At 49.8% G+C, this 14,710-nt stretch overlaps 1 protein-coding gene across 1 annotated transcript in view; it reads left to right on the top strand.

Moving 5' to 3' along the window:
* The first annotated feature begins 2,924 nt into the window (after positions 1-2,924).
* Positions 2,925-14,710, top strand: part of TSPAN11 (tetraspanin 11) — a 40,239-nt gene continuing 28,453 nt past the window's right edge. Inside the window, exon 1 of the mRNA XM_047064808.1 lies at positions 2,925-3,008. Within this exon, the coding sequence (XP_046920764.1) occupies positions 2,925-3,008 (84 nt within the window). The remainder of the gene's footprint in view (positions 3,009-14,710) is intronic.

Here is a 14,710-nt window from a genome sequence, read left to right as displayed (position 1 = left end):
ACAATTGCAAAATAGATGCAGCAAAAATGGACAGAACCGAAGAATAGACAAATTCATGGTCATGGCGGGGGTCTGTAGTATACCTTTTCAACAGATCAGAGAACCAACAGACACAAATACAGTAAAGATACAGATGTGAAAAGAGCTGTTAGCAGATTTGGCCTAACTAACACACACAGAGTTCTGCACCCTACTTTTTTTTTTCAAATGCACGTGAAGCATACACCCGGAAAATGATACCTCTAAGAAATCTAGTACACTACTTCTGCTTCCATGCCTTTTGCCAGCAGTCAATCCTGGCTGCACCTAGCAGGAAGGAATCCTGGGAAATGTCTCCTCCAGGTGGCCAGTGCTCACTGAAACTGAGGGATTCTGGTCCGAAGGCAGAAGGGGAGAACAAGTATTAAGGAAACCAGCCATCTCTGTCCCTTTGTCCCGTCCCCTGACAGCCTGAGTCCCAAGAGCACTGCACAGTGGGCAAGAGCTTGGGCTGAGTCAGATGCCCCTCACCCTCTCCTGGCTTTGCCACTTACTTGCTGTGTGACTTTGGATAGGTTATTTAACCTATGTGAGCCTCCGTTTCTTTACCTTTTAAAAACAGGAATTACCCTTCTTCCTAGGGCTGTTGGAAAGATGGGACAAGATAACACGTATAAAGCACTTAGTTCTGTGCCTGGCGCATAATAAATGCTCAATAAATGTTAGCGGCTCAGAGACAGTAAGTAACTTACCCAAGGTCAAACAGCCAATAAAGGACTAGTTTAGCTTTCAAATCCAAGCATCTGGCTCTAAGCTGGGAAGCTGGTTCTTTGGGGCCTCTGCCACCCCCAGCACAGGGCCCTACATACAGTGGGGATGTGGTGGAGGAAGAAAGCTGAACAGGAGGGGAAAGGAACCTGTGGTGGAGGAAGAAGCCTGAACAGGAGGGGATAGGAAACTGCTACCACCAATTAGCCTTGTAACTTTAGCAAATGTTAATTTCCTCATTCCCTCTGCAGAAGGTTGAATTAATGAGCCCAGAGGTTTTTTTTTTCCCCCTGACCCTGATATATTCAGTTCTGTCTTCTCTACCACTAATGGCTGAAATTTTACCGTTAGAAATGTGTTTCTTTTTGTTAAATCCTGTCTTCTGCCTCAACTCCTTTTTTAAAAATACAGTTTTCCTTTAGAGGGTGCTAGCCCCTTCGTTTGCGGGTCCTGACACTTGGTATACAGGTCTAGAGAAGGGTCTATAGCCTGCCTCTGCAGGCCCTGGTTGGGAGGAGAGATGCAGACAGGAGAGCCCAGGGCCCAAACAAGCTGTCAGTTTACTAATGGCCCACAGTGGCCCAGAGGCTCTTTTGTCAGGGCCACCTGCACAACGGCCGTGTAATAGCTCCTGTTCCAGTCGCCCAGCTGACCACATCTATCACCATTTTTCACCCTTTTTTTTTTGTAGGCTTCCTTTTTTTCTCCTTCTGTATTTTTGTCCACCACACTTCCTCTGAGACAAAATCGGAGAAAAATGGGTTTTGTCCTTTTTTAACCAGAAGACTAAAAGTCTTAAATTACCTTCTTCAAGTTCTGCAAATAGAAATCCCAAATAAGACAGCCACCTTTTCTTTTCTTTCTTCCTCTCTCTGTCTAGGAGCCCATGGGCTTGAAATAAAAGGCAGAGTGGTAGCTTAGGAAGAACAGTGTGGGCTCAGCCCAGCACCGGCCAGGAAGAGGAGCAGGGTGGTAGCAGGGAGGGCCTGACTGGAGATGGAGAATGAGGGAGAAAGAGAATGGAAATGAGCAAAACCATTGCCCCATTGCTTATGGCTCTAGAATAAGAAAGGTCCCCTCAGGGGCCCGGTTTCTTAACAACTGCTCTGTGCATGGTAGAGCATGGGCGGGTGCTGGGGGGAAATGGAGCTGAGGGGAAGAGGAAGCTACAGAGGCTGTTGTTCAGACTTACTGGGAAACAAATGGGGTTACCAGGCACAGTGAAGCTCCTGTACGTGTGTCACCCCACTGACGTCATGGTTCCCAGAGAGCCCCTCAGTGGGCAATAGGACAAGCAGAGGGAGCGTGGTTCCAGGGCAACAGCTAGGAATTTGGGGGCTGGAGTCCTGGGTTCTAATCCGTGCTGCATATAATAATAATAGCTAGCATTTATGGAGCACTTACTGTGTGCCGAGGACTATGCTAAACACCTCACATAGATGATCACGTTTTATCTTCCAAACAAGCCTGCAGCGTAGGTATCGTTATTATCTCTGGTACAGATGAGGACGCTGAGGAATGAGCAGTTGAATGACTCACCCAAAGTCTCAGGTATCTTGTGACAGACCTGGGTTTGAACCCGGGGAGTCAGACTCCAGAGCTCTTGTCTGCCTGCCAAACAACAAGGCCTGCTGACCTGCTTCCTCATGGGGAAAGTCAAGGTGCAGGGGACAGGTAGGGTGGACTGGGTGAGGCTGATGTTCTCTCCAGCCTGGACTGTCTGATTTGGGGCTCATGCCTCACCTACACACAAAAAGATCCCGCTCAAGTAATGCAGAGTGCCAGACTCCAGGGCCAAGCACACACGCCAAGTGTGCGTGAGTATGTGTGTGTGTAGGACAGGTAAATTTGTGTCCTGCAACCCTGATGAGACAAGAGAAGAGAATCAGAACACACTGCAAGGTCAGTGCAAAGTCTGTAGGAAGACCTGTAGGTTAGACTTAGGTCAAAAGGGCAAAACCAAGATCCAAAGGGTCTAGAAAATTCTCAGTGCACCTGTATTGTGCATCCAATAGCCTTTGGATTTCCCTGATCTTTGCTCCAGGTTACATAGCCATAGCCGCAGACCCACCTGGCCAGATGGGCTAGTAAGGAGTCCTGGCTCTGGAAGGAGGACAGTGGCTCCCCATGGTCTGCCACCCCCCAACACATGTGTCTTCTTTGCAGGCCCAGCAACCATGGCCCATTACAAGGCCGAGCAGGACGACTGGCTGCTCGTCTACCTGAAGTATTTACTCTTTGTCTTTAACTTCTTCTTCTGGGTAAGTGAATTTTGCACACACATCCCCTTCCCCAGTGGAGTGAGTCAAGCCACCTTTGTTTTTTTTTTTTGTGAGTCACCACTCTGGTTGATTTCTTCCAAATCAAAGACCACCCATGGGCAAATTCTGCCTACTTGAAAGCAAACATGTACATTCGCTGCTGAGGGGGAAGAAAAGAATCTGGTCTGCAGGTTGGTGTGGAGTCCTACCACGTGGCATCTGAATGGAGGATGCATGAGAACAACATGGAGTGTTGTGCTCCAGCCCGCTGCACAAAGGGTCCGGCTCTTCCTCCACAGCTAACTTGTTGCACCAGGGCCTTGTGGGAAATGTGCATGCCTGAAACAATTGCTTATTTTCCACCGAAGCCCATTTGCCTCTCCTGGTTAACTTTCTCCAGGCCCGAGGCCGGTGTGACGGCAATGGCCTCTGTAGTGACTCGTGTCAGGAAGCCTGCCCGTGGAGGTCTTTCAGGAGGAGCGGCTTCTGTCCACTTGAGGCAATTACTGGAGTAATTGGGAGCAGAAGACCATCAGTTCCCCCAAGTAGCCAGACACCGGAATGTGTGTACTTTGTATCACAATCTCACGAAATCCGGAGAGGCAGAAGGGTGCTTAAGAGGCTAAGCAGGCTTTGCTCAGCTCTGCTGCTTACTGATGGTGCGGCCTCCGGCAAGCCACTTAACATCAGCGAGTCTCTTTCCCCAGCTACAAAACGGGGAATCGTTTCCAGCCGCTTGGGATTTGTTAAAAACAAGACAACAGGCCCCAAATGGAGGTACTTACACCAAGCCATCATGTCACCAAACTGAGACTTAATTATGGTCAATTACGGTCTCGGCTCTCCCAGAAATGGCATCCTAAACTAGTCAATCGGGAATCGCCTGATGAGCACTAGTTACGCAGTCTGCCTGATAGATCCCCGCCTTCCCCTGAAGGAAAGAAACCTTGGAATAGCCAGCCTGCTTTTTTGCCTAATATAACATCCTTGTTCCTGCTCCCTTCTGGGTATAAAAGTCTTTTCTTTGGTGCAGGTCCTCGGAGCTCCTTCCTGTCTGTTAGATTGGATGCTGCCCGGTTGGAAGCAACTTCTGCTCAAAGAAACTTTTAAAATGTTTAATATGCCTCAGTTTATCTTTTAACTGTTCGCTTAGCAGATGCTCTAAAACTATATGTTAAGTGCTTAGCTCAGTCTCTGCACATAGAGGGCATTCGATATGCAATATTTTGGGTATGTTAGATGCAGAAAGCCTGAAAATACCACCAGATCAACCTGCTGATAAAACAGAGCTGAGTTTCCTTATTACCCTGGGAAGCGATGCTCTCCCTTGACAGAGTCTTAGAAACATCTCAGAAAGGCAAAGGCAAAGATAGATTATATCTACGTTTTCAGGGTCTTCCATTAAGACTAATGAAACTGCCTAAAGTGGGGCAGTGCGTTAAGACACTGAAGGATCGTGACACACAGTAATTTAGGATTGTTGGGCACAGCAAGACCAGGGTTTGGAGAGCCTTGGAGAGTAGACAGTCATTTGATGCTATCTGTTAAAAAGTTGAACAATTTGATGTTTGTTTAAATGTTTTCTGCAAAGTTCCTTAAATGAACAATAAACTTTTCTTACTTGCAACTTTTATCTTCCTGAGCAAGAGTTTCCTGGAATAGTGAAGCTGTATTGAGGAAGACAGTGGAATAATAAAGCCACGCTGATGTGATCAGTGAGCTGTGTGGGTGTAGATAGTTTTGATTCTCAGAGATAAATCCGATAGAGTGCTTGGGATTCTTGCTGAGTGAGGGTTTTTTTTTCTTTTAAGAATGTTTTTCCTGAGCATAAAGGTCTATGTCTCCACAACCGATAATCCCTAAAATACTGAAAAGTATAAATAAGAAAATAAAGATTGCCCATAGCTCACACCATTAGGTCCCTAGAGATGCTGTAACAGGGCATCACGAACTGAGTAGTTTCAAACAACAGAACTTTATTCTCTCACAGCTCTGGAGGCTGGAAGTCCAAAATCAAGGTGTCTTCAGGGCCATGCTTGTTCTTAGAGGCTGGGTAGAATCTTGCCTTGACTCTTCCAAAATTCGGGTGGCGACCTGCAATTTTTGGCATTCTTAGGCTTGCAACGTCCTGATTCTGGTCTCTGCCTCTGCCATCCCATACTGTTCTTCCCATTCATAGATGCTGGGGTTAGGACTTCAACAAACCTTTTGCGGGGCGGGGGGGGGACAAAATTCAACCCATAATACTTCTCATCCAGGGATGACCACTGTTGACACTCCCCCTAGACTTGGCCCTGATCAGGACAGAAGATGGTGGTGACCTACAGTATGGGGGTGACAGTGGGGATCAAATATTTGGAGAGAGTCAAGGGACTTGGGAGGCAAAGTTAGGTCATTAGCTGGCTGAGGGGGATTAAAATGTGTAACCCTCAGGTAGATGGTAAAGCTCTTCACTGCAGCAGTAGACTAGAAAGACAAGCTACTGGGCATCAGATGGCGAGGTCAGTTGTAGGCACGGTGAGTCTGAGTTGCCAGGAAACATCTGAGGAAAGAGGCTCCGTGGGAAGTTGGCTTATGGGTCTGGATCATTCCCACCCAGCTGGTGGCTACAGCCACAGAAACAGGTGAGAACCCCCAAAGATAGCATGGAGACTGAGAAGAGAGGCAAGAATGAGATGTAAAACGTCCCAATGGTCAGGAGAGGGTCTGAGTTCAACAATGGCCCCTGTTTGCCCTGACTGAAGGAGCTTCTGAGATGTGGGACTCATGGAGAGCCCCAGGCAAGGAGATACCCGTGGTTCCCCAGGGAAGCCGGAGGAGAGGCTGTCAGAGCCGTGGGAGGAAAACTGGGAGAGACAGAAGCTGGAGATTGGGAGGGCTGGGCCGTGTTAAAGGGAGAAGACACATCAAGTATTTTAAGGCCCAGAAAATGGCCATCAGGTTTGACCACACAGAGTTTACTGGTGGCTGTGGTGAGAGTACTCTCAGGAGAGTAGTGGCAGGAGGTGAGGGGCGGTGAGGAAGTGGGCACTCTGTGTAGACACCACCTGCTGGGCACCAGGAGAAGAGAGAGGGCAGTAGCTGGCAGGGCCCAAAGGCTGTTGTGAGGTGCTCAGTGCAGAGTATCTTTGGAAGGGCCCTGACATTGCACATCCTGCCTGTGACCACCCTCAGGGTCCCCTCCATCCTGAGTGGACCTAGAGTCTGTCTGTTTGGTGCTGGCATTCCTTTGGGAGTGGTAGGGAGAGGGACGTGGGGGTGGCAGCACAGGCAGATGGGCAGCGAGCGTGTTACCAGAGCAGCTACCAGTGAGGGGGAGCTTCCCCCATATAGATCTCCCTGCTTTGGGTTAAAAATACCCCTGCCTGGGGGCCTGGCTGGACGTGGACCAGCTTCCCGGGGACCCATTCAGCCAGGCCTTGTCCGCCTTATGACAGATGGTCAGTTAAGGGATATCCAGGCCTCAGTCTCCAGCCCAGGAGCATCCTGGCATCGTCCCCTGGACCCACTGCCATGTCCTCAGAAGTAGATATGGGACAGACTGCTGGCCCGTCTCCTCCCACAGCAGAGCACAACATCATCCATTTTGCAGTGCACAAAGTCCCTGGGAATTTACCAGAATTCCCTAGGGAGGGGGCCGTGTCAGGGAGGGCCCCTTCCCTCAAGAGAAGGATCCCCCACTACACACAGCCCAGAGTCCAGCAGCCAGCCCCACACCTGAGCCCCTCTCTTAAGACACATAACAATGCCGTTGTCTACACCGGCCACCACTCCCACCTCTTCTGCCTTCCTCTTAAGACTCTAATGCCGAGAGCCAGGGAGGGTCTTCAGAGAGCAGCCAGTCTGCTGTCCTTTAAGCCCTTGCTACTACCAGCACCACCATGCAGACACAGAGAGTGAGCCCAGACAGCAGCAACAGGTTGTCCTTGCGAGTATGATTGGGGTGAACACTTAAACTTCCTTTCTCCCCCAGAACAGTGTTCCCTCCCCATACATCACCTTGCCACACTCTGTCCAAATTCAGCACAGAGAGGATCAGGAAGCCTTCCTCGTGGTGGTTTATGATGCCTAGCCCTTGTGAGGCACTGCTGGATAAAGACCTTCCTCGGGTTATCTCTTGCGATCCCCCCAACCAACCATGATGTTCGGTATCACCATTATCCTTGGGCAGGGAGCAGGCTCACCCAGTTCAGAATCTTGCACAAAGTCCTCTAATGGTGACACCCAGGCATTCTGGCCAACAATAACAACAGTCAAAAACTCCATCCGCGGTGTTTAACAAGTACTGTACAAGGCACTTGGAACAAATCAGTGACGGAGTCCCTAGTATGCATTGTACTTACTATGGAGGCTTCCTCTGTGGAAGCATCATTCTGTGTAATCTTCCCAGTACCCCTGCACCCCTGAACAGCTCTAGTAGAAGCCCCACTTTGCAGAGGGGGGAGCAGTTTGCCCAAAGACCCAGAGCTGGAGCCCAGCTCTCTTTCACCTCTAAACCTATGCGCACGGCCCCCAGCTCCGAGTCCTGCACTCTCCTACAATGTCTTTGGGGCATCTGTGGATTAGTGCGACAATAGAGCATGCTGGGAAGACTCAGGCTCAAGTTTGGGTTCAGATTCAGATCTTATTTATTTGCCACGGGACATTAGTTGCTGTGGACTGAATTGTGACCCCTGAGAATTCATATGTTGAAGTCCCAAACCACAATGTCCCTGTATTTGGAAATAGGGCCTTTAGGAGGTAATTAAGGTTAAATGGGATCAGAAGGGTGGGATCCTAATCCGATAGGATGGGCGGCCTTACCAGTAGAGGAAGAGAGAGATCTCTCTTTATAAGCATGCACAGAGGAAAGGCCATATGAGGAGGGCAGGGCAGGGCATCCTTACCAACACTGAATCAGCCAGCACCTTAGCTTGGGACTTCAGTCTCCAGAACCGTGAGAGATAGAAATGCATTTCTGTGGTTTAAGCCACTCAGCTATGTATTTTATCCTCGTAGCCTAAGCAGACTAAAAGGTTAGGCAAATCACTGAATCTCACCAAGTCTCACCTTTTTTCAGACACTCAGTGGGAGTGTCAAGCCCTGTAAGAATTAAAGATGAATATTTGGAAAAATAGCATAGTTTCTGACATACTTGGTGCTCAGCTAGAATATGTAGCTATTTGAGGAGACTAAGGGACATGCCTCATCAGTTAGAGCTTTCTCTGTTCATAGCACTGGCTTTAAGACTTTGGGGACCATGATCCATGTAAGAAACAGACATAAGCATAAGCAATGACTATGTGAAGAATTGTTCGTAAAGCCAAGCTTACCTTTACTGTGTGCAGTGCACTCTGATATTTTCTCTTCTGCCTTGTATCATTTTGTTTTGTTTTGCTTTGTAGTGCAGGTTACAATCCACCAAATTTATTTCACAGCCATAATGGGTTACAGTCCAAAGTTTCAGAACCCAGAGCAGCAGGATGGTGAGAGCGGCCCCCGCCTCCACCCTGGCATGGGCAGGACGCAGGTGCCGGTGGCCATGAGCCAGGCCTGGGGGTCTCAATGAGACTTTAAACCCAGTCTCCCCGCCTCCCAATCAACTGTGCCATGCAAAATTTGAAGGCCGTGAATCAGTTTACACTCTGCATTGATTCTCACAACCACTCTTTAATGTCTCCATCCCTGTTTTGTAGAGGTGAAATGAGGCTCACGTGGTTGGCAGAATCTTATGTGAATTCTGGGTTTTCTGACTCAAAGTCCAGTGTTCTTCCCATCTGCAGAGACCACTGACCAATAATCACAGCCTTAGACCCGCTGCTCTGATGCTTCCTTGGAACCCAAGATGTCCCCAAGGTTTAAGGTTGCACCTGAATTGGGATGTTACGATGTTGTGGGCAGGCATGCAGATTGTGAAGGATATAAGCAAGACTTCAGAAGTGCCCCACTAGACACCCACATCCTGTGCCTAAGCTTCACCGTGCCTCTGGCCCCAGGCCTGCAACACTCAACCCACACCTGATCCCCCCATCCTTCAGCGTTTCCCCATCCCTGATTCCACCCCCTCCCCCTCTTGCATTTGATCAGGGCCATCTCATGGGGCAGAGGAGACCCCTTGGATGTAGCTTTGGGTCAGGAGCCAAAAATGCCAACACTTTTATGCCTCCTCCCTGATCCTAAAAAGATAATGTGATCCTGGCTTCCCTACATGGTGCCTAGGAAATGCTTTTCTTCCCTCCCATTTCCTGCACGGCTCCCTATAGCTCCCATCATCCCTGCAATGTTGTTCCCTAATTTATTATTTTAATTAGCTGCTTGGCTGTGTTAATAATCAAAACCTTCCCAGCCTCCCCGGAACTATGCCAGGCTACAGGAGAACGGGAGAAGAGCCGGCTGCTCCCGGAGCTCTGTGCTGCCCCGGGGTGTTGTGTGAGACATTGGTACTTCCCTTGGGGATGAGTGAGGCTTGGCCTCCAGGGGACCCTTGGGATCCCTTAGGGGGGACATGGGCCAACACGGGAAGCAGAGATGGTGGAAGACTCGTGCCCCGGCCAGGGGAGGGAAGTGAGGTGACTTCAGGACATCTCTCTAGGACTCCCATGGAAGGCCTAGAAAAGAAGGCCTCCTGCTCTCCTGCTGAGGGTAGAGAGCCCTTTACCTCCACATCATCGTCCCACTGTACGGGCCTTTGCCTGCCTCTCAGGACATGTCATCTGTGACAGAACAGGTGAGGGGTCCCATGGCTGGTTTTTCTCCCGCTCCCCTTCTTAAGGGGCTAAAGTCACAGGACCCCCCATGGGGTTGAGGGCATCCCTGCCTCTCTGTGCGGTCAGGGTCTGCTCATACATTTGACAGGGATGCACATTTGGTCTGCACGGGGCCATTGTGGGTGAGACCAGTCACAGAGAAGCCTGTGGTGACAGCTCTGAGTAACGTGGCTTGCTTCATGGGCAAAGCAGCTTTGTGTGGATCGACAGCCCAGCTGGTAAAATGGGCACTAAACTGGCCAATAAGGTTCTTGAATTCTAGTCCCCACTTGGCCCCTGGCTACTTACAGGACCTTGGAAAGTCACCTCTCCAGGACTTTATAAAGGGGCTAGACTTGACTCTTCTGTCTGTCCCACCCTCCCTCCCCCTCCTTCCCTAAGGAGTTACCAGGCACTACCATGTGTAGTGCTCTGCTGGGGATACTAAGATGAGGAAGATTTAACCAAGAGGCTACAAGGGGACCAAGTGATGAACACAACAAATACACTGTGACACGTGTCACTCTAGAAGCCCGTACAAGGCGTGGAAGCAGCAGGGAGCACAGAATGACTTGTGAGACGGGGGGGCAGAGTCTGAGCTGGGTTTGAAGAAGGAACAGGTAGTCTTATGTTCTCTCCCAGCTCCAGCCCCCAATACATCCCACGATCTCTGCTCTTGTCATAAAGGTAGACTGGCTTGGGGAAAGAGGGAAAGTAGTGCTCTGATTTACTTTACCAAGGGATCTTTAAAACCACAGAGCCAAGAAAAGAGTGGATCAAAGTAGAAAGTGGCCTTTAGCAGGACAAGCCTACCCTTGAAGATTCAACTCAAACAGAACTGGCACTGAGGCCACGGGAATGTGGGGTGACCTGGGAGAAATGCCTGCCTGGCACTGGGGGGTGTTGGTCAGGTCATTAATCAAGCTGAGGCCAGATACTGAAGGGCCTTGAGCCCATGCTGGAGTCTGGGCTTGGTGTGCTGGGTGCTAGGGAGCCGGGGGCAGTTTTTCGGCGGGGTCACCTGGGGGATCAGCCCTGGAATCATGACACACTTGCTTCTGGGTTGAGCAGGGGCCAGGAGGCTGATGATACACGGGTGGGGAGGTGGGGAGCCAAAGCCAGGGCAGTGCATGGAGCTGGGTGGGAGAACAGATGGGGACTGGCATACGGCTTCCCTGGGAGGAGAGAGAGGAGTCCATAATGACCTTGGGGGAGGGGGGGTGGATTCTGGTCTGGGTGGGTGGTGGTGCATTGATGAGACTGCCCAGGGCAGAAAGGGTGGAGAAGGCAGGTGTGGGCTCTACACGGGCGAACGCACATTCAGCTCAAAATCCTGTCCAGTCCAGTGTGGAGCTGGGCACCCAGGAGGCACCCAGCAAACACAGAAATGAACTGCAGGGCCACCCCATGTGTTTCCTGCCTCCCCGTGCCATGGGCTTCCCTCCCACTGAAGGCAGAAAACTCTACTGCCTGGGGGACCCTTCTCTACTGGGAGCCCCGCAGTCCTGGCCCCCGCTCCGCCCCACCAGCCCTTCCCCCAAATCCCAGGACAGAAACGCTTCAGTAGCCTGGCAAAGATAATCCTGCAATTACTTTTACACTCTCTGCCTGATGTCTGTCAGGGCCCAGCCATGTGCGGTTGCTCAGGCTAATCCTTCTGAGCATGTGATGACCTGAGCAACTTTTTGGCAATGTTTCTTTTCTATAAATGGGAAGTTCCTAAAATTACAAGGCATCGGTGACCTGCCATGCCCCTCCTGGACTGCCGGTGTCCTCATTGGCAAGAAGACTTCACCCTCTGCAGGGTTTTCTAGCTAATCGGCTACAGGCTTTGGTTTTGAAAAATGTAGTTAATATTCCGCAGTTTCTGTAAAGAGCCAAATACTGTTGAATCAACTCTATGCAAATAGCTGTTGAAATAGCTCATTGGGATCAGACCTCTCCCTGCCCCCTAAACAGACCTCTCCGTTCCCCTTCTACTGCTCTTCCTGCTGATCTAGGCAGTCTCCCCAGGGCTTGAGTGAAAGCCATGAGCCACTGGTCCAGAAGCATCTTGCTGGAGGAGTATTGGCAGAAGGTTGTCCTCTGGTACTAACGGGGACATTTTACCCACGTGGAAGAGACCTCAGAGATATTCTCATCCAGCAGTGCCATTTTACAGATGAAGAAACTGAGGCTAGGCCAAGTGAAGTGTCTGGTACACAGTCACATGGTTAGTCAGGGACAAAGCCAGGGCTGGAACCTCAGTCTGCTGACCTCCCAATACCCCTCTGGTGACCTCCTCCAACATTTAGCAGCTTTTACTCTTCTGTCCAGATGCAAGATTGTTTTCTCAAGAGCTGACCAAGCCCCATGCAGGAGACGCCCTGGAGGACTTGAAACCCTCTTGTTCCTGATGGCAAATCCCTCTCCCTGTCACTTGCAGACACTAACTGCTCTACCAGATGTGACACCCCAGGGTGTGGGACGGGGGTTAGTGTCCCCATTGACTCAGAATCACATTCTTATTTCTTCTGGACGTCAGAACGAGTATGAATTTGTTTTCCAGACCTTAATCAGGGGCAGTGGGTCCCTTCAGATGGCTTCCAGGCCCTCCCTTGTGGCTGGGGACCCTGCTGCCACCCTGGCTCACTTGTGGGCTCTCCCTGCTTTGCAAGATTCCAGCCCTTTCTGTGACTGGCAAGAAGAGCTCTAGTAGAGAGCAACCCTCCGTTAGTGGGATCAATACTGCTTGTCTCCCATGGCTGCATTTCTTAGAGCCCCCCACTCCTTCTCCTGGGAGCCCCATGGTTTTTTGTTTTGTTTCGTTTCGTTTCGTTTTTTCATAATAGGACTTTAAATCCCTTCGGATTGAAAACTGCTCCTCACCACCCCACCTTCAACCTCAAAGCTCCTACGGAAGCAAACACCCTCACATAGACAGGGGAGAGGATAGGGTTCAAGTCGGGAACAAATGTCAAGAGCTCTCCAGGCAGCTACGCCCAGGGGTGGGGCCCAAAGCTTCCAGAAAGTAGCATATTCAGTGGGATTCAGCACAGCGCCACCTCCTGGAGGAGAGGGACAGGACACTCTGACCCTCCATTAAATAGGAAACCTACAAGGTGGTTTTTTCTCCCAACCACCTGGGAACTTAATTAAATATTCATGCCTAGATCCCACTCTCAGAGATTCCATTTGGCCTGGGGTGTGACTTGGGTTTTGTGGAACTCCCAGGTGATTGTGCAGCCAGGCTGAGAAATGCCACCTTATCTGGGTGTGGAGGTGGAGGAGGCCTCAGAGACCGTTCTCACTGGGTCTCATTGCCTGCTACAGGATTAGACATCAGCCCCCAAACCTGACTACATTATTTTACATGGATTACCATTTCTCTGGCCGAAGTGTCCAAAGCTTTTTATCAGATTTTCAGTGGGTTCCGTGTCCCCCAACAGATAAAGTGTCCCTAGTCAAGCCTAAATGTGCCCAGATGTGTGGTCCTAAGTCTGATTCTCAGCCTGTGGGGTTGACAAACCTAATGGATAATGGATAGTGTGTATATTTCTATAAAGAGACTACACCCATTAAAAGATCAATGCAAAGTGGTCACATTGACTATCTCAGGCTGTTCAGAATCTCTTCCTGGCACTGTCATGTGCCTTTGATTAATAAAAAATGAGAAATGAATTATTACTTAATTAATGCACTGTATATGGTGGGCAAAAGCCTTCAAAATGTGAGATCCACAGGAAAAAGTAATCAAAGGAGTCTTTGGTGATTATAGACTGGGAACCACTAGTCTTTTATAACCCCCTTATTTGAGATATGAAGAAACTCAGGCTCAGAGAGGTTAAGGGGCTATCTTTAGGTCACACAGCTAGTTATGCAAAGCTGGGACCCTCACCCAAGCCTTTCAGTCGTGCTGTAGGGGGCAGAAAGAATATGTGCAGGATATTTTGCTGGAAACCCTCACTTGACACAACTCCACTGACCCAGACTCAGGAAATTCCTCATTGGTCATGGAGGTTGTATGGGCCAAAGATAGCCTACATGCACAGGGAATTTAAAAACCTATTGTAGTCCAGGATTTCATTGAATCTAAGATACCATCAATTGTGAGGTACACCATTGTTTTCTGTACCAGTAAGACAAAGTGCTGCCAAGTATAATCATAAGACGCCATTAATCATAAGATGCATCTCCATTGTCGGGTTGTTAAAATGGGGGCGGGTAGGACTGTGCATTGTGGAATTAAAGAAATGGGGCACGTTAGCCTCTCCCATGCCTTTCGGAGTGGCCCAGCTGTGTAATGTTCTTCTACCTGTTTCTCTTACCTCCTGGAGGTGCCAAGGAGGAGAAAATGGCACTTGGAAGGAAACAGATATATTTTAAAAGCGAAGTGAGTAATACAGCAGGGCCCAGCCCAGTCTGTGGAATCTGAGGACAGAATCCCAGACTAGCCTTCAGAAAACCTGGGTTTGAATCTCAGTTCTGAAACCTTCCAGTGGTGTTATCTTGAGTACATTTTTATTCTCTCCAAGCCTCAATTTCTTCATCTGCAAAACAGAGATCATATGTGCCCCACCCCCACCCTATCCTCACCAAACTATTGCAAAACTCAGAGGGGAAGATGGTCAGCTGAATGGTGTACCTGCCTCCAGCATGGTGATTGCCGAGAACCACCTTTCATTTGCCCCGCTGATGTCTGTGGCTCCCGAGAATGGACACTGTGAAGTGTCAGGGTGGGTCCTGCAGAGTCGCTCTGGGGCAGATGCCAGCACCTTAAGGGACGAGCTTCCGTGGACCGAGCCAGTGGGCCTTGTCTAGCTTTTGACACCCCACCCATCTGAGGAAGAGAATGCATTGTTAAATGAGGAAGGGAGACTGAGGGCCAGACAGAAGTCCACCTTCCCAGGAACAGAAAGCAGAGATGGTCAGAGGTCCCAGGGGCCCTGCCCCCACCAACACCCTAATACCGCCCCGTCCGGCACCCTGGGGACACAC

Source organism: Lynx rufus, unplaced genomic scaffold (genome assembly GCF_022079265.1).
Source record: "Lynx rufus isolate CCGP_SWC_20201006 ecotype Redwood Valley unplaced genomic scaffold, mLynRuf1.p SCAF_7, whole genome shotgun sequence".
NCBI lineage: Eukaryota > Metazoa > Chordata > Mammalia > Carnivora > Felidae > Lynx > Lynx rufus.
Note: the sequence above shows the minus strand (reverse complement) of the source record. Positions and strands in the feature narration are given on the sequence as shown.